At 39.0% G+C, this 20,547-nt stretch overlaps 1 protein-coding gene across 3 annotated transcripts in view; it reads right to left on the reverse strand.

Annotated features, from left to right (window-relative positions):
- Positions 1–18,876, reverse strand: part of RBM26 (RNA binding motif protein 26) — a 56,708-nt gene extending 37,832 nt beyond the window's left edge. For all 3 annotated transcript variants that reach the window (XM_027721121.2, XM_027721122.2, XM_027721119.2), the window contains exons 1-6: positions 18,412–18,876; positions 5,836–5,954; positions 5,087–5,223; positions 4,141–4,229; positions 2,708–2,919; positions 1,150–1,410 (exon numbers count right to left, since the gene is read on the reverse strand). In XM_027721121.2, the coding sequence (XP_027576922.1) occupies positions 1,150–1,410; positions 2,708–2,919; positions 4,141–4,229; positions 5,087–5,223; positions 5,836–5,954; positions 18,412–18,482 (889 nt within the window). In that variant the 5' untranslated portion in view covers positions 18,483–18,876. The remainder of the gene's footprint in view (positions 1–1,149; positions 1,411–2,707; positions 2,920–4,140; positions 4,230–5,086; positions 5,224–5,835; positions 5,955–18,411) is intronic.
- Between the last annotated feature and the right edge of the window lie 1,671 nt (positions 18,877–20,547).

A 20,547-nucleotide genomic window follows, 5' to 3' on the forward strand; every position in this document is an offset into this window, starting at 1 on the left:
TACCTGCTTAGTAACAACCCCCCCAAAAACAAACTAACAAACACCACAATACAAGTCAATGCAATACAGGGGAAAAGGTCAAAACACTTTCTGGTAAAATAGGAAGAAAGCTGAGTGTCCACTTACTCAAAATATAATGTGGAAAAGCAGCTTCAGTAAGAGTTATAGAACACATAAATTGAAATGTTAAAGAAAAACAGAAGTTCTGCAAAGAGTCAAGCTCAAAATGTGAAAGTGCAGGTAGGAAGAGCAGTATGATTGAACCAGTTACCTACTGAAGAGAGAAAATTTCAAAACAAAACTACACTCTTACAACTCGACTCATTCCACAGCATTGCTGTACTGTACACTGGCAAAGCTACTCTTCACAAGTACAACTCTGCCAACACTTGAGACTTCAGCCTCCCATTTTTTTACTTAAAAAAAAATTCTGATCAGAGTTCTGAATGTAAAGTGGCCCAGATCTTAAACTTCTCATTGTGGTACAACAACAACAACAACAACAACAACAAAACCTTCAGAAAAAACTTTATGGGGAAATTTAAACTCTCCTAAGCTAACAGGTTGACTGGCTGAATTTAGCTAAAGCACTGCCAACTGCAGCAGCCTTTAGTGCGGAGTTTGGCACAAGACATTCAAAATGAAAGCGTAAGGCACAGATAAGCAAAAAAAAAAAAATCCCAAGCCAGTCTTAAGAAACATCTACACAGAAAAAAATAGTGGGCTAACATGAGCCTAGGAAGTTTCAGCTCTAGAACATCCTGGTTGAAAATTGTCTCTTAGATAAGATAGAATAAAAAACAATGAAATCAGTAAGGTCAAAACTATCAAATACAGTATTTGGCTGGAACATGACATAAGACGGAAAACCTATGTAAAACCAGATTTTTTAAATAACTTTTCAATATAAATATAGTATTTTTCATCTCTATAAAATAATTCTAGCAACTAAAAAAAATATTCAAACACCAACAAAGCAAGCTGTCTAAATTTAATAAGGAGTGGGACAAAATTTGCATTCAAAAATTGTGTAACAGAAAAAAACCACTGCGATAGAGAGGATAAGGAAAAGAAAGGCAAATTACCTCAATCTTTTCAGAAAGGGGCTAATCATAGCTATAGGAAACAATTAAGAAACTACAGACATACCGTCATAATCTCTACAGCGTTTCTTTGGCAGCGGAGGTCTTCCGTAGGAGTTGTGGTCCAGCTGCTCTTCATGGAACTCCGACCAGCTTTCAGTAGTGTTGTTTCCATGATGAGCAGGAGCAATAACAGTAATAGTACTGCTCAGTGTAGGGACAGGGTAGTGGCCAGATGAAATATTTGTCACAGAAGAAACTGGAGTATAATTGTTCTCTAATGGATCTGTTCTATCCATGTCATATTTTGGCTTTCCCAAATCTCTCTCTGTAACAAAAAAAATAAAAATAAAAATTATATTGGATGATTCCTTCTGCACATTTTCAGCAGAAGTAGCCACTAACCTATGTAAGTATTTTTACTCCATATCAACTCAAAACACATGATAATTGATATGTTTTACAGGTTGCCCAAAGCGCCTGTGGAGTCTCCATCCCTTGAGTTATTTATAACCCAACTGGTCCTAAGCAACCTGCTCCAGTTTATTTGCTTTGAGAAAGGGTGTTGAACTGCATGACTTTCAGAGGTCTCCTCTAACCTCAATTATTCTATGATTCTACATTCCAAAGGTTTATTCAGAAAAATAATAACCTGAGAAGTACCTAGTCAGATACGGGGGGTATTTTAATAACAGTTATATCCACAGTAGAGCAGATACCCTATTTAACTTCAGGCAGAGTACATCTTCTTCAGTGATGCACATATTCTACGAACTTCAGACAGAAAGTTTTTCTGAATAAAGGGAAGCAATGACCAGGAAAGGGTAACCAGCACTTGAAAACACTATAAAAGTTACAAATCTTTAATGTTTCAAGACACTGTTATTGTTGTATTTTAATTTTATCTTCATTTTATGTTGCACCCAAATGCATGTATTTATTGCATGCAAAGCTTTGTCACAATAGGGGAAATAATGGTGCTTGACAGGTGTGGAACACTCCTGGGTATATACAGCAAGGAAAATGACCTTTTATTCTGAATACATACAAACTATTCTCTTAATTTCCTAATATTACCACCAAATAAACAGTAATCGTCCTGATTAAAAGAGAACAGTTATGTCTAAGACAGGACAAAGATAAAAAATGACTCTCAATGCTCTTTTCCAATTTATCATTAAAAACTGTTGAGGGGAAAAAGCATCCTTTTCAGCTGAAAAAATGGCTCTGTTTTTAACTAAGTTTAATTCTAAAAACTACTGTACTGAAGCCTTAAGTCCTACAGATATATGCGTAAATGCAAATATTTACTGTAATGATTTCGGCCCCTCCCTAAAATTAAATGAAATGGAATTACATTGGATTTTTCTGCCTCTCTAATGACAATGCTTAAAAATGTCCAGTATAGTCATCTCAATACAAAGGTATTAAGGAAGAATGGAGAGAAAGAGAGGAAAACAAGCCCTGAGAACACTATCTCATAAGCCTCATTTCTTCAGCTAAATTTGAATAAAGAAACAAGAACAATAGAAGAAATTCTAGTACATCTTCAACATAGTTTTTAAGCTTAGTATCTAAATTTTGTAGGAAACATTCACCGTATTTTAGAGACCAACTGTTGGTACCTCTGCTTCGTGTTCTGCTCCGGCTTCTGCTCCGGTCTCGATCACGGTCCCGCAATCTCTCTTTGCTCCAACTTCTACTTCTACTCCTGCTGTAGCTCCGACTCCTCCCTCTTCGTCTGTTATATCGATCCCTATAGGAATCTCTTCTGGGAGGATTTCTGTCATAATCTCTCTTCCGAGAACGTTCATCTTTTTTCCTTTCATCACGGCTTCTAAACATGAAATTAATTATGAGAATTATGAAGCTGTAATTTTAAATCTTAACTACCATTAAAAGCTTCAAGAAATGGCAATGCAAAATTAGAGAAAAGTTATAAATTGTATCTAACTATGGTTATTCCCTTCTTCTCAGAAGACTTTTAAAATTAATTTGGTTTATTCATTTTACCACCTATAAGATTTTTAAAACACGTATAAATTTCTGTTTCTACCCAATACTGCATCTTCCCCAAATTGAAAACACCAAGAGTTATTGTCCTAGTTAGGACAACTGAGACCAGTTCATCAGGGTATGGGTGTAACCCAAAACTGTGTATTCTATAGCCTTCCATGCCATTTCCCAGAAACTGTTATCAATGAACCATTTACACCATCTGCCCATAGAGCCTGACTCCTCAGGCTATAAACTAGGTGTTAAGAGGCCTGTGAGATAGGAGGATGCTCCTGTCCTCACACCCTTTGTGGAACTCCCCGCCCTGAGGGAAGTGCTGAGCATTCCTGCCTGAACTGCAGGATATATAATCTTGGAGTCTTGGAACATTTTTAACCACTCTGTGGGATCCAGAGAAGGACTGCGGCTCATCGCTCTCAAACAGACTTGGACCACCACCCTATACTGGACTCCAATCACCACTTTTGACTAGACTGCAACAGCTCTCCCACCAGCAGGTTCTTCCCCTCTCCCTTTACTTTGGACTCAAGCGGGGCCCAAGGAACACCACGTTGTTCATGCCCCAGGGTACTGGGTTATACATTTGGGTTTTGTGGGTTAAGACCAATTGTTTGTTTGTATGATTGTACTTACTGTATTATTTTAGTAAATTGTTATTCTGACTTATAATCTCTCCTTTGAGTTGAGTTCATTTCCCCTGCTGGTTAACTCTTAAACCAGCACAGTTATCGAAGGGAAGGCTTCTAAATTAAAATTCAAGCTCAGTACCAGGTAGAGTAAGTACTGTAACATAAACCACAAATCTAACATCAAAATGAATTATAAAACTCAAACGTGACAGCTGTGCACAACTCAAGAGACAGGTTACACTGTCACTTATATACTCGCCATTTAACTACATATGCATAAGAGCAATAAAAGTCTTCTTTTTGGGCTTATTAGGTGACAATAGAGAAAGAAAACATTTAATTTAGTAACATCATAAAAATCCAAACCCATCTGACTACTAATATCATACAAAGGATTAAGCAAAATTTATTACCTGGTATCTCTGTAACGAGAACTTGACTGAGGAGGGCTGTGATTTAATCTTCTAGAGAACTTTTTCTCTCGCTCTTCCTCTTTAACTATCTGAATTCAAAGCATATACATTAGATCAAAACACAAGTATACTAAAACCCAGAGATCTGCACAGCCTACTAAAACCAAAAACTCAAAATGTTGAGCAAATTCAGCAGTAACACTGAAATGGAACATTTACCATTTAATATAATTAAAGAATCTTCATAATGTATTAGATTTCAATTTCTAGGAATATTCAAAGCACTGCTTGGGAGAAAATAAAGTAGAATAATCCATCCTTATAGTTTGCAATGAAAATACACCTGCTTTTGCTACAGGTGGACAAAAAACGTTATTAATGTTTTGGGATGGGATATCCAAAAATTGACAGCAGTCTTTTCTTCACCATCAGGTTATCTGGTTCAGTTCATACCCACACACTTCCATGTAGGCAAACCTAGGCTGCTGTTGAAAAGCACAAGCCTACTCTTCTGGCTCACTGAACAACATACACACCTGCGACGGAAGGATGCTACCTGGATCAAGCAGCTGAAGGAATGAGGATTGCCATTTAGAATGGCAGCCTGGATTTATAGTGAATTAAAGGGCACCATAACTACAACAGCAATCTTGAGCAGAGAACTAATCTAGGTTCCACTGCAACTCCTACACTACTCAGTAACTTCATTTACCTTTGCTAGTCGAAACCACTTTGGTTTACCTTTGAAGCACTCACTTCTGTTGAGAAAAACTATGTAGCAGTGTTCAATGTGCCAAGTACAAATGTTCTGACATATTTTAAGGCTATCATGTAATTTATGGAACTATTACTAATAAATAAGTACACGTTATGAAGCTGAAACACATAGGTAAATTACATGAATGAGGAAAAAATTATGTACATTTAAATTAAAATCAGTGCCCACCTCTTCTTTTTTTGTCTCTTTTTCTTGGTGCTGAAAAAATTCTACTTTCAGGCTTCCTGACGATGGTTGTTCTGGTGGAGGTAGGTAGCTTTTTGTATTCACAGCATCAAACAGTTTTTCCACAAATATCTGAGTTTCTACAAGTAAGGAGCAAACAAATAGCCATTATCCAAAACCATGAATAACACTTGCTCTAACAAGAAATAAATAAATAAAAAAAAAACAAAAAACCCAACCAGCATTCAGCAAAAAGTTAAAACAATGAAGAGTATTTTCCTTAAATACTCTGTTCCTAATGTTATTTTAAAAAGGACATTTACCAAGCGAAGAAACATGTCAACAATGACAATGTTTCACAAAAGTTTTCAATTCTTGAATTATTTAATGTTTCTTAATAAAACATCTGGAAGAATATTTCTGGAATATATATAGAGAATTTCAACACTTGCCCAAAGAAGTCGTGAATGCCCCACTCCTGGAAGCATTCAAAGCCTGGTTAGACAAGGCCCTGAGCAACCCGGTCTAGTGGGTGGCACCTCTGCCCATGGTAGGAGGGTTGGAATTGGATGATCTATGCATAATGAGCCATACACCTGAGTTTTTTTGTAATTGCTTCATGAAAACTGAATTACATTCTTCAATGTAACAAAGGTAATAAAGAGGTCAATGCACAATTCCATGGTAAAAGATTGTTTGAATGAACTGAACAAGACAGAATTTTAACTTAATTGTTAAGACAAAGCCCATACCTTTCTGAAGAAATACATCCAGCTGATCAACACATAATGCCTTCAGTTCCTTTTCACTTTTATCCTTCTTTACCAAAGCCAGTACATATTTGGCCAGGGCAGATGGATCTGCATCACATCTGCAAACAGATTAATTAGAAGAAAAAAAGGCAATTAATTACAGAAATAATATCTGAAACTGGTATGACCAATACATACACAGGGCAAAAACACTTCCTAGCAAAGTAACTGAAAAATACTCAGGGGTGTTTTTCAAAACAGAATCCAGATACGTAAGATTGCTAAGTATCACTTTTCAAGAGAACAACTGCCTAGAATATTTCCTAACAATACTGCACAGAAAACACAAGAGCAAACTAGAATGAACTATTTAGAGTGAAATAGTATCAACTGCCTAATTGTATTAAAAACAATTACAAAGACAACAAATACTTCCATAATTTCCCAAAGATGGAATCACTAATCCCAAATGTAATACTGAGTGACCGTTAATGAGGGGGGGGGGGAATCAGGCTCTCAAGAGAGACTCAAATATACTTCTAGAGAATCTTATTATTACTTACATATGAACGCCATAAAGAGCAGATTAACTGAAAAAACTCAGTTTCAAAATTCCAAAGTCATATATTATCACAGAAACCTCCCTAAGAGGTTTCTGAAAATAAAGGGAAATTAAGGGATCATTATCCATTTGGCATCTGAATTCAACCTAAAATTAAGTATGGAGCACTTCAGTGCTGAAGCTGATGGACTCGTGCACATGAACAAAGAACTTACAATGGAGTAAGCCGTACATTCACATTCAGTAGAACATTATTTAATATAACTGAAGTATTTTTTATATTGTTTCACAAATGTAATCTACAATGAACTTCGTAGTGGTGCTTTAGAGTAAAACCTGCCAAAGCAAGCGAGACTACTGCAGAAAACCATTTCATGTTTCATAATTCAAAGACAGTAACTAATGAAGTGGTGAGACACTGGTCTGAAATACCATTATTTAGCATAAACCAAAGGAAGACTTCGGGCCCCACAATATCAGGCAGGATTTAAGGGATGCGCATCAGTTGTGCGAGACCGACAGCTAGCTTATCTGGGTGGTAATCAAAATTAGTACTAATATTTTAAAGAACTACTAGAGGAAAAAAAATGGAATGATGCATCCTAACCGTACATTCTCTCTAGCAAAAATAACCGAGAAATAGGCAAAATTAATCCGTGGTCAGGGAGTTGCACTGAATATGAATATTACACAAATACTGTTCTAGCATAGAAGTCCAACAGTCACAATGAAGGTATAGAACAGAAGTTCCAAATCCCTTCCACAATAAACAAAATTTAAATGCTGGATCTTAATTATCAATCCGAATGTTGATCATTGAAATTACATGTATTTTGGACAGTGGAAGAAATCAGATCCATCACCATACTGCACCACCTAACACCCCTCCCCAAAGACACTTATCTCCTGCACAGCAAGCAACATCCCCCCGCAAACATATCCACTAAGCAAAGGAAGCTGATCTGTCAGCATCCATTCTCAGGAGATCTTATGGATAGCCTGGGCCCAGCACAGTGCCCTGAAGTTAAAGGTCAGAGCTTCAAAGGTAATTCAGCATCCTCCAGAAAGCAGGCAATAGTAGAATTTCATGCTGTAAAAGATACTTGAGATGCTAGGGGATGTACCACAGTATTCTGTATTAGTCTGCATTATTTATAGATACAGGACATGGGAGTTCACAGTCTACATTCCAAAAGAACCCACGCACACCGAACGAACAAAATGAAAATATATACTGTTAATAAAAAAATAGGCTGCACACTGACTGAAAATTCTTCAGAAATTTTTTACATCTGGTTTGCCCCACTCAGATTTAACAATTCTTTATCCAGAAGAAAATGCTATCCAAGCACTCACAAGTCATCTTGGAAGCAGGCACATAACCTTCCACAGTGAGAGTAGAACGACTGCAGAGACTCTTTAATGCTACAAGCACCTGAGCACACCAGACAAGCAGATTATCCAAAAGCCCAATGCTGAAAAGTTTTCATCACAGGCTACAATGAGAGTTCTCATTCAGTACAGCCCCCAGCAGGCCCTAAGACCAGCGTTTCATAACTTTTTAATCCTTGAATTTGCAAAATTATTGACTTTTTTTACCGCTCTTTCATGCAACTTCAATGGCACTTCAGGAGACTTTCAGTACTCTCCCAGTTTCAAGCTGAATCATGCCTTGGAAAATTAGTGTGCTGTTTTCATCATAACAGGAAAACAATTTTTTGGGAGGTAACTATTTTCATGTGATTATCCTCAGTTTTTCTTCACCTTTCTATTCTTCACAAAAATCAGATAAAACATTATAAACTGATTTTTTTTTTATTTCAATTTTCACAAATTTAGTTCTCACCTGATAATACAAACAGTCAGCTGTCACTGTAAAAAATGTGCTACAACTTATTTAAATGACATGTGCACTCAAAATTTAGTGGGGGGAAAGACTGAAAAAAAAAAAAAAAAACCCAAGAAAAAAACCAAGAGTCAGTCCAGAAAGTAAAAACACCCTGCTTTTAGTTACTGCAATGTACTTGAATACTCCAGCTCCTACAATATTGACTATATGACAACCTCATATTCAGTTTAAAGCAATTCCTCTCATGAGCAGGATAGAAAATGGAAAATCTTCTCTGGAAAGCCACCTAGACTCCAAAACAGGTAACAAAAAAACCCAAACCACAAATCACCACCCCCAAAGACAGACAAACAAAACCTGCAATACCCCCCAGTCCCCCAAAAATACCCCAAACCCAAACAAAACCAACAAACAAAACTCCAAAACACAAACAAACAAAAACTTTAAAAATAATGAACAATTAGTGCTTTCAACCCGCCCTGCCATGATGACTTTGAAAACCTTAGCAATACTGTCCATCCCAGGACTTGAATTCCACCCAACTCCAAGATAGTCTCAAGAAAATATCCTCACTAAAAATGTACTTTTCATTACCAAAATACACAATCACTTTCTCCCGTGGCAGTGTCTTAGCATTTGTCACTCTGTATGCAAGACAACCACATATGAACAGTTAAAAACAATTGTCCTGAATTTTACTATTATTCTTCAATGTGTACAGGGGAATTTCTACAACAGGAAGAACTTACACGCTTTCAAGTTAAAATTGTATATTTATTTTGGCTATTCAACAAATACCTTCTTTCTAAATACTAACAGATGAATTATTTCAAATTGATACTAATTAAGCAATAATGAATACAATATTTTGTGGTAGACTGAGATGGAGAAGATGCTTTTGTAGATCAACAGTATGATTTAATGTGCTTTCGTTTTACTTTTTAAAATTAAACTGCAAATGATCTTTACACAGACATAGGCTGACTTCCTTTTTTAAGTACTGACTTGAAACAGAAGTCTCCTCTTCCATATATGTTGTTCAAAGCTTGAACAAGAAGTATTTTAGATAGTAAAGGTATAATCTGACCTACACTCCTTTTCAAACTCTCATAAAATACCCTTTTTCCAGATGATGTTAAATTGCTAGAAACTTCAAGCGGTGGAAGAGAGGAGTAACTGGTCTCATGAAGCAAAAAAGAAATTTAAACTGTGAATACAGAGGTCTGCCTGAAAATTTCTGGTTTTTATAGCTATTAAGACTTCTGGATCTTTGATGATTTTGTTTGGGGGAGAGTTGCTTTTTTTAAACGCAATTCCCTTCTATTTTTTCATTCAAACTGAATTCTTAAGTATGGTGTATAAATTCTCCATCCACTGGTTTAGTGAAAAATCTGCTGGTTTGGATTACAGAGGCTTTGAGTTTTTCTGATAAACAAGTTCTTATGTTCTCTAGTTGACAGTATTTTCTTACAGAATAGCAGCCTTTGTATGTGAATAATATCCAATATACTTGCTTTATCTGTGTTGTGCACATGTGGATTTTTCACTCCTTTTGAGCTAGCTATATCAGTTATTCTAAACCTCTTTGTCTTGCATTTTATGCTCTTATAGTCGACATTGTTTTGTAACAAGTAATGTGAGATTAAAGAAAACAGGAAAGGCACCCATGTTGATGGCAGCAAAATATACTGTGTAGCACAAGGATTTATCATACAGTATATATCTTACTATATTTTTGCATATTATAAGATTAATAAAGTCCTTAATTGACAACTCAGAAAAATTAGAATACCACCAATGCATTTCAAATACTTTAAGTTGCATTCAAAACTAAAAGTAAATTTATATTTTAAATTTATATAAATTTATATATGAGCATTCTAGTGCTCACTGAATGATACATATTTTCAATTGTTAAATATAGGTTTGAATCCATAGCTGAACTTGAACATGGTGTGGTACATCACAGTCCTGAGCAGAAATGCAATCTGTGCATTTAAAGTGTAACAGAAGTTGATACATAACTTCATTCTTATGCTAAAATCTGGCTACTAGGAAAACATTCACATGCACTGAAATGACAATATTTCCCAACCTTGACTCCCAATTCTCCATTCCCTCAACATTTTGTAGCCATGTGCTGCAAGCACTAATAAGCATCTGTAATTATATTTCTCCTCCTGTTTTCACTTTCATGTTTTCTTTAACAAACAAACAAACACCAGCTGGCACAAGTAATCTGAATTAATTTCCACTGCAGCAAGTACATCCCAGTGTGTGCTACAATTAAACACCATAACATGTTTTCTTCTGAATATATACGATTGTAACTAGTACGTTAGAGCTAAATGTTTTTATCTCTGGTAATGCTTTTTCGCAGTCTGTACTCTCTCAGAGAATACACAGTGTCTATTAAACAAGGGAGATTGCTCATGTAATCCTGTTTTAATAAACAATATTTAAGACGAAAGAATTCTCCTGCTAGATCTCTACATGTTCTTCAGAGAATTATATGGATACCTCAAACTGCTATGCAGTAGATAAAAGCTTCAAAATGGAAAGTAATACCCAATCAAATATCTTGCTCAATCACAGGACAAACAGTTCACAACTGCAACAAAGCTCACAGAAAAGTTCAAAATCCTTTTTTTCTGATCTCATCCAGTTTTGCAGTCATTATATGAAATTACCATTTCAAATAAAGAAGATAAACCAGAAGAGAAAAGCTGTAACTGTCAAAGTAACTTTAAGCCTTAAATATTTTAATAATGAATATTTGAGAAGGGGAAAGTAATTTGGCCAAAGAGAACTCACCTCTGTACAGTCTTTTCTTCTCATTTAAATACTTCGCAATTCATTAAGCACTTCTCAATCTATCCATTTCCAATACTCAGATTTACATATATTAAAATATAAAATATTTTCTGACAACGCACTTTGACTTTTATAATCACCACACAATTACAGACATCAGTCTTAACTTAGAAATGTAGTGTATGTGGAATACAAATTAAAGGTGTTTGCAAGAACATGTTACTGGCGTAGCCGTACATACAAAAGTCCTTACTAGCACAGAGCTTATACTGAAAGACTTTCCTAAAAGTAATTTTAAAAGGCAGATAAGCTAAACTAAAAAAATACCTCTGCACATAAATATTGCAGAAGAACAGTTTTAAAAGACAGTGAATAGAAGCATCTCTCACTCCTTAAGAGAGAATAAAGACAAACTTTTAATACAGTATGCTGAGGACATATCTTGTCAGGTTAGTGCCCAAGAATATGTTTCAGCAGCAGTACAAAAACTTATTGAAATGAAAGACAAAGCATGCTGTTCGAGTAATTTTAATGTAAAAGGTACGAAAAGGGAAGAGCAATCTGAAAGTCTGGTGGATTAAATATTCCACTATCAAGTGAGACATTTGGGCATGTCTCCCCAACAGGGTTCTGAACTCTCCACCAAGCAAATATTGAATATAAGGTTGTTATAACTCCTGTTTGAATGCTCAGATCCACAGCAAAAAATAACCAAACAAAAAAAACCCAACACCAAACAAAAAACCCCAACCCCCCCCAAAACCAAAACACCCCACCATGTGATGAATTCTTAAACCAAGAGAAAGAAGAAGAAATACAAAGAACTATAAAACATCAAGCAGACTCAAGAATGATAGTTGTGAAGTTTATAATATACCTGAAAAATTCACATATTTAAATAGCTTACTAATATTGCCTATCCTGCTCCTTTACCTTCCTCAAACGTTTGTTAACATGACAAAGCACAGAATGAGTAAACATACATACTCTAGGTTTCCTACATATATACAAAGCTGAAGTCTTCTAATGTATTAAATAATTAGCTTGAGGAAACATCTGATATATCTAAGCCCAAATATTTTCCTCTCAGAAAAAACACATTTCCAGTGCTATAAAGTTTCTCATGCTGCAATTTAACCTTTAAGTCTGCTCTTAATGAGTGAACTGGCCACTCTGAATTGGAGCCTTACAAGAGTAATTACTTCTGGTCATTTTTTAAAAAGTAGTATCTACAGTATTTGGTACAGGTCTGGTACTATGGAGCTGTAGCAAACAGTAGAGAAGCCAGTTGAACTGTAGGATAATCCTTTATTTTGCTAAAAAATTCAGTGGCATCACAAAACAAACTGCTGATTAAATTTTACAGTTATTAGACAACAACTCAACCATTACACAGAAAATGAATTTGATATTTTTAAGCTTTTGGGCAATATAACCTAATTCCCAATTTTCTACATGTCTCTTCTATGAAAAAAATCTAGTATTTCAAGGTCTACCCTCTGGTGAAAATATCTGGAAAAGGTATACAAATTCCCCAAGGGAAATACACAAAAGAGTATTTTACTATACATTATGTAACCTTTTTACAATTTGGGGGGAGGGACTACGGCAGGGAAAGGGAAGCACTAAGGAAAAAAAATTCCCATGCTGTAGCTGTTAAATCGTAAACCTGATAGTTTCCACAAAATGAACACAGTTACTCACTTAGGTGATAAAAGCTGCTTGGAAGAAGGAGAAGACTGAAGACAGAAAAGAAACTTTCAAAAAGTTTCCTTGTAGTGAAAACACTACTTGTCCATTTCAGATATATTTCATCCTCTTTATTTCAAGCTAATGCAAAGACTCTCAATTGAGACTTCATTCTGGACACAGCTAGTGTGCACACACAACTTTAAGATAGTAAAAAACTATGGGGATTTTTTTTTCTTCAGTTTTAAAATTAATGTACAAACCAAAGAGGTGCTGCAAGTCCTGAAACTAGTTCCTTGACAAATTTAAACTACCACAATACACTGAAACCTCAAGACCATGTCTGAAGTCCTCCAGGCAGTGAATGGTCTTGCTGTAAAAGAAATTACATGTAGAAGTATGTTATTTATCATACTCTGATCCAGAGAATTAATAACCTAAATTTCAGAGTCTGGTTTTGTTGCCTGAAGATTAATTACTAAAATACTGCTCAGTTCTTGATATCAGTCAAAGTGGACACGGCTATGTTTAAAGGCTGACAGAAATGCCTTGTACTTTCAGGACTGAGTGGGTGCAGAAAGATGTACACTGTGTATTGGGCAGTGCAGCTTGTCTAATTTAGGCAGTTGTACCGTTCTGTTGTGTTGCTACTAAAAAAAATCTATAAAAAGTTACAGCGTTCAGTAAGTAAAATGAATGACAGGCTCATTCAGCAAGATCCATCTTTTATCTTGAAGCACTACTGCGGCTGAGAAGGACCACTCTTAGGATGCTCACTTTCATTAACCCTCTAATGGTACTTAATGTAATAGAAATACATCGAGGAATGCAACAGCCTCCAATGCTGCTACGTAAATTACAGATGTCGTTAAAACAGCTCTAAATTACATTATAATCAGATCTGACACGTTCATACAGCTGCAGCCTAAAATGCCACCCCCAGATTCAAGGCAGCTCTTGAGAGGCAGAACAGCTGTCAGCTTGCTGGCTGCCCAACACATATTCAGTGCAGAACACAAAACTCATCACAGTATCTCATGTCTTGCAATGCAGTCAAGGGGTTCCACTTCACTGCTGATGTTCACTGTAAGAACAAGAAGGAGTTCCTGTAACAGGAATAATTTTCTCCATTGTATTTTCTGCTTTCAACTATACCTTGAAATACCAATATTTTACTTCTGACACAGTATTTTTACACAGAAGCTTAGCAGTACCAACACTTTAAGCTATGAATCTCGATTTCTCAAACACAGTAGCTCTACATAAATGAGGTGAACAGACTATCAAGTTTCATAACACATGTAGAAAAATAACCAGTGTTAAAAGTGACATATCAGTGACGGGTATTTATGCTTTATTTATCTTAGTTATAAATAGCTTCATGCAAAGCGTTAACAAAGGAAGTGAAATGAAGAGAAACATCTACCGCTTTTGAATTTCTTGGGAAGTTTCACAGGAAATGAGAGAAACTTCCTGATGGGCCAATGAGTGTTACTGGGAGGATGGTGTGCCACATGTTTGTAGAAAGGAATGACAGGGTTTTCGTTTTAACTTTTTTCTATTCTTTCGATGTCTTGGATTATTAGCATATTCCTTACACCACTATTAAACCTTTTTTATTTGTTACCTTTCTTCAGCACCTGCGTGAAGCCAAAAAATAAAGGCTGAAAAGCATGACAAACAAAAATAGAATAGTGCAGCCATAAATGAACACCAGAGAACACTGATCGTTTGCCATAAAATATTCCAATGATAAATATATTCAAAATAGTCTTTAAACAATTTTGACTTTATTCCATCTGACAAAAGTAGTTACAACACCATGTTCACCTCCAGAATTAACCAATGCACAAAACCTTCCCATTTCAATGCGGTATGCCTAAATACTGCATAAGAGTTATTGTAGATATTATTTCATCTTCCTTGCAAGTTTGATTTAGCAGAGGAACAAGCCTGTAAATACAGTGAAGTGAAAAAAATTAGATATGGGAGCCTTAATCAAGTTGAAAGTAAAATTCAGTGGGCCACAGAAAGATTTTTATTAAATTTATTTTACACAAAGTAATTAAAACCAAGAAAATTTTCCATTGTAGAGAATTAGGGCAAGGAGGAGAACATTGCAATGTCTTAAAAGCAAAATGGGTGAGTGCAGCATTAGTACAAAAGAAGTAGGTTTTTCACAAGTAGAGATTCAAACAAATTCAAGAAAAAAAAAACTGAAGAGACCTCTACTTGGAACTTTGCCAAGCCAGAACCTGATATTCCAGCAAGGACTATGTACACTGTTTATATAGTATCTGGAATGGACTTGCAAAAAAGAAACCCATCACAGTAGATATGGCTCAGTGAGTGCCTTGTTAGTACAGAAATAAGAGGTGACAGGCATATGGTTATATTCCAAGTCTAACATTATTTTCCAGCGCTTGACAGAAACCATGCCATGGACAAGAAGGTGTGTAACACTAGAAACTAAGCGTGCTGCTGTCTGCAAGCAATTGGGACAACTGGTGACACATGCCTTCTTTACGGAGCTGACTGGAGTTGAACATGCAAGATAGTTCTAGTAAAACACAGAGTAGCCGCAGCACAAAAAAAAAGCCTCTTCCTGCTTTGTTTACGCTGGTACATGTATTTACATAGCTGTATCTGCAATGGTTCTGTATGTATACTTAGTAATTCTCTGGGCACTCAATGGAGCTGCTCAAAGAGTTATTTCCAAAACTAAAAAAGAAGCCTCTCCTTGGAGAGCTGTAGCAAGTTACTGGAGACCCATCACCCCTCAAGCAGAGCTGGACTGCAAATGCTCCAGCATGGTAGCAGCTTTTGCAGTTTCTGCCTCACTGCAACAAGACAAAACTCAGATAAGGCCTCTTTGTATGGATGATCACCAAGGCTTTGCCACAGGCATTAGAGCAGTCCAAAACAAACAAACAACCCAACGACCCACCATTAACAAAAAATTCCAAATCTTAAACCCTCCATCACCCTTCTCTCCTCCCTTCTTGTCTATGGACAGTTTCCCAGAGGCTCCACATGCAAGCAATCCAACAATCAAATGACGTCCAGTCCACACAATTATGTAACACACTTGTTTCATTACACTAAAAAGCCAGCATTTTTAAGACAGTTTAAATAATAAAATGAAACAATTTTTATGGTTACTTCTATATTCTAATCTGAAACATTATGTTTCAGAAGTACATATGTTATGGTCTTTGGAATAAGCTATATATCCTGATTAAAAAATGATAGCTGCTTGAAAAGGGCAACTTGGAAAGTATATCATGTTCTAACTACTCAGTTCTACATAACCGGCACATAGTTACAGGTCTATATCTGTGTGTAGAGAATTTAGTTAGGTTTCTTCTTAACTGCACTTCTCCCCTTAAAACTACACAGACACCACCTCCATAATGATCTAATACACTAGTGTCTTCCTTAGTCTAGCTAGGAAATTAAGCAGCATATCTTGCAGCTAAAGGTTACAGAAAGAGCCACTAGACAAAAACAGCTGGCACCTGTTTTTGTTTCATTAACGGGAAAAGACAAGCCAAAAATCATTTTTAACCTATGGCAATACCTCCAGAGGATGAGCATTTAGGGCCTCACTGTATCACTACTGCACCAAAAGCAGCTGCTTCTTCAGAAGTAACTTTACATACAGCCAGAAGCTATGGCTGTAGGCACATTTCAGACAGCCGACATCAGATAACCGAGATCAGGAACACCTCCAAGAGTGGTTGACTGCTAGGAAACGACAGTACATCTCCACCAATTCCAACATTTATTCAATAATGCCGTTACATAGGACACTGCAGAAAAGTGAATGACAGTTGAATTTAATAGTCCCTGCTGGTTTGTTTCCTCCTAAAACCTAAAAATTCAGACAACTCCAAATCCACCAGACCAGGAACCACATTTGATCTGCTTATGAACCACATTTAACTTAACAGAAACATGTTGGTCCTTTTAGGACAAAAAAACAAACAACAACAAAACAACAAAACAAAACAAAAACAAAAAACCAAACAAACCAACCAAACAAACAAAAAAAAACACCAGAAAATTGCACTGATCAGTAAAGCTGAAAATTCCCATCTCTAACTGCTGACTATTGCTAGCAAATCTCATGGTTTCATATTCAAACAGAGAACATGGAACAGCCCAAGTCTGTTCCAAGCCTCTTAACCAGTACACTCTGAAATACCGACATCAAACTGGTGATTGCCATTAACAGAATAATCATGCGAGAAAGTATCCAGAGACTAATAGTCAGTATAATGCAGCAGAGAACTAGATGGATCTACTACCCCAGAACACAACGTGCTCTGTTATTCGAATATTACATTACATTGACCCAAGAGGAAGAGTAATTCACCATCCTTTACAGGATGATGTGCTTTTATTCTCCCAAAATAAGTATCTTAACAGTTAAACCTTTTATGACAAAGACACTCAGTGCAATTTGTTGCAGGCCAGATTCAAAGTCCACTGAAATTAAGTTTTAAGATTCATCTATTTTAGTGTAGTCTGGATGTGGCACTACGGGAAAAAAAAAAACACCAGCACCCAAAAAAAACCCAAACAGACAAAAAAACCAACCCAGCCCAACTCTCCAAAAAATATTTTACATTTTACAACTTTTTCAAGTTATTTCAGCATAAACCATACAAACTATACCTGTACATACATACACTTAACTAACACCTGTGGCATAAAGCAGACTTCTCCCCTCCCCCCATTTAAACTTACGAGAGTAAAACCGATCGTGGGCAAACATTTCAGACCAAAAGTTAACACCAGAATGAATTCAGAAGTTCTAATTCATTTGATTTAAACCAACTCCAGCAATTTAATTCAGACATGTTAAAGTAGTAGTTAAAATGACAAAACAATTGTATGCTTTAATCTGAAATGTCTATAGACACCATACTTGCAGAAGAACAAACCTTTAAAACTAAGTTCACACCTCAATTCCACTAAAATATCATCCAGAGAAGGAAGACGTAGATTATTTGCAGAGGAGCCCCACTTACTCACATGAATGTTATGCTTAGAGGCCACGGAGATATTCACAAACAGGCAAATTATTCTCTGGAGCTCCTACTCCCAAGCTCTCTTATGATGCAATTTTTATTTGAGGGCATGGAAACAAGAGAGCGCCAAATACTCAAAACAACCGAGAACGATGTGCGAAGAGTCTACATCAAATGGTACCGGGAACATCCTAGGATCTTGGAGGACGTCCCAGTGGCACCTGAGCTGTCTCGGTGCAGGTCCCCGGCCAAGGGGGAAGGCATGGTTATTACCGTCGCCTCTGCGGGGGCTGAGGGGGCACAACGAGCTGCACAAACACAGAGCGTCTCCCGCTTCCCCTAGGCTACAAAGGGGAACAAGAACGCGGTCGCTAGGGGGGGAAGCTGCATCCTCCGGAGGGAGACGGTCCTACCTCCCGGCCGAGGACGGCGACGGGAGAGTGGGAGAGCGGCGCAGCCCCTCACGGAAAGCGGCCGGGGGAGAAGGGCGCTGGGAGGGCACCTCCCGGGTGTCGTCACGGGCCTCTCTGGCACTGCGTTCCCCTTCCCTGCGGGTTCCCACCTTTTGCAAGGGGCAGGTTTATTTCGAGGGGGCGGGAGGGGGAGGAAGGGTCGCGGGTACTCACATGGGCTCCAAGGTTTTGCTGAGCCAGGATTTCAGCGCCTCGAAGTTTTCTATGATCATTTTAACCACCATCCAGAGCGGCCCGGGCCCCCCGCCTCCCCGCCAGCAGCAGCACCAGCACCGGCGGCGGGGTCCGCGCCGCCCCGCCGCCCGGCACCCTGGCTCCCGCCGCGCCTCCCCGCACCCCCCGCCGAGGCCGCGGTCGCCTCCCGGTTCGGCAGAGCCGCCTGGAAGGGGCCGGAGGCCCAGCGACAAGGAGGGGGCGGAACCAGCCCAGCAGCGGCTGCTCCCCGCGGGCCCCGCGCTCGCCGCTCCTCAACCAGGGAGCGCGGCCCGGCCGCTGAGTGGGTGTCCCCCGCCGGAAGGCGGCGCGGCCGAGAGCGCGGTACGGGTGCGGAGCGGGACGGGACGGAGCGGGACGAGACAGAGCGGCCCCCGCGCTGCCGGAGCCGCAGCGCCCGACAGAGCGAGCGCCGAGCGAACGGGTAAGATGGCGGCGCCGCGCTGTCGCGAGAACCAGGAATCTCGCGAGGGCGGGCGGCGCGCGGGGTCTGCCGGGAGGCGGGGCCGGGCCGAGGAGAGAGGCCGGGAAGGGGGGACGGCCTCGGCCCCTTCCGAGATGAGCTGTTTGTGGGTCTGCGGTTGGACAGAACGGTGCTCCACTGGCAAAAGAACCATAAAAATCCATTGTATTTTGCCGGCTCGTGCCTGCAATGCGCATGTACTTTTTTTTGGTTTCCTGAAAACCCTGATTGCTAATGTGGTCACAGAATCACAGGATTGTTCAGGTTGGAAGGAACACAGTGGGTCATCTAGTCCAACCTTCTGATCAAGCAAGATCAGCCTAGACCCCATTGCACAGGATTCTATCCAAAGGTTCCTGAATATCTGCAGTGAGGGAGACTCCACAAGCTCTCTGGGCAATCTGTTCACCTGCACAGTAAAGAAGTTCTTCCTCATGTTCAGGTGAAACTTCCTGTGCATCAGTTTCTGCCCATTACCTCTTGTCCTATTGCTTGGCACCACCGAGAAGAGCCTGGCTCCATCCTCTTCACACCTTCCCTTCAGACAGAGACAGTGATGAGGTCCCTTATCAATTGTGTGTTCTTGAGGCTGAACAGGCCCAGCTCCCTCAGTCTTTCCTCATAAGAGAGATGCTCCAGTCCCTTAATCATCCTGGACCGATTCCAGGAGTTCCATGTCTCTCTTGTGCTGAGGAGCCCAGAACTGGACACAGCACTCCAGATGTGGCCTCACCAAGGCTGAGTAAGAGGGGCAGGATGACCTCCTTCAATGTGCTGGCAAAGCTCTTCCTAATGCAGCCCAGGATACCATTGGTCTTCATGAACACAAGGACACACTGCATTCCTGCAATGGGAGAGTGGCTCCCTGGCCTCCTGGGTAACCAGGGGAGTTGCTGCATAAAGGAACTGGACCCTTCACAAGCCAAAAGGGAGGCACAGCCAGTACTCCCCCATGGGAGTTGGCAGTGAAGTCCCATGTCTTCCTGATGTGAGGGTCCCGGTTTCATACTCTGCTGCTTTCACTGGTACCCAGAGTTAACTGTGTGCTGTAAGAAAATGTCCCCATTGAATTTGCCTCAGTCTGTTGGTGGACTTCTGAAGGACCTGCATCACACCTGAGCTCCTGAGCCAACCATTCTGCACAGACAGGGAACAAAGGCAAGTGTTTCAAGAAAATCATTCACTCTGCCTTTCCTGGGTCAGAGTGGATGACTCTCAAGCTGCCTGCCTGGTGTTCTCAGAGAGAGATGAACTTCAGATAATTCACTTAGATTACACAGCAGCGATGGTCTTGGCTGACCTGTCAATTTATGAGCATCCTGAAGTCCAACCATTGTCACGCGGTGTCAGGATAACAGCAGAGGAGACTGAGGGAACAGGGATGAAGGCAAGAAGTCATGTTTGGATGTAAGGTATGATACCTGCCTGTTCTTTGGGCATGGGAACTCTTTCAAGGTCTCTCCCTAGCTTCATCCTGCCCACAGGAACCCACCACACACCACTAGTATTTACTTCTGCTTGAAAAAGCTCAACTTTGCTGCACCTGAAATGGAGCAAGGGTCATTGGTAACTATCACCCTTATTTCCAATTTTCCATGTCACCGAGAGCCACT

This window comes from Pipra filicauda, unplaced genomic scaffold (assembly GCF_003945595.2).
Source record: "Pipra filicauda isolate LSUMZ 115617 unplaced genomic scaffold, ASM394559v2 scaffold97_size2427393_pilon, whole genome shotgun sequence".
Taxonomy (NCBI): domain Eukaryota; kingdom Metazoa; phylum Chordata; class Aves; order Passeriformes; family Pipridae; genus Pipra; species Pipra filicauda.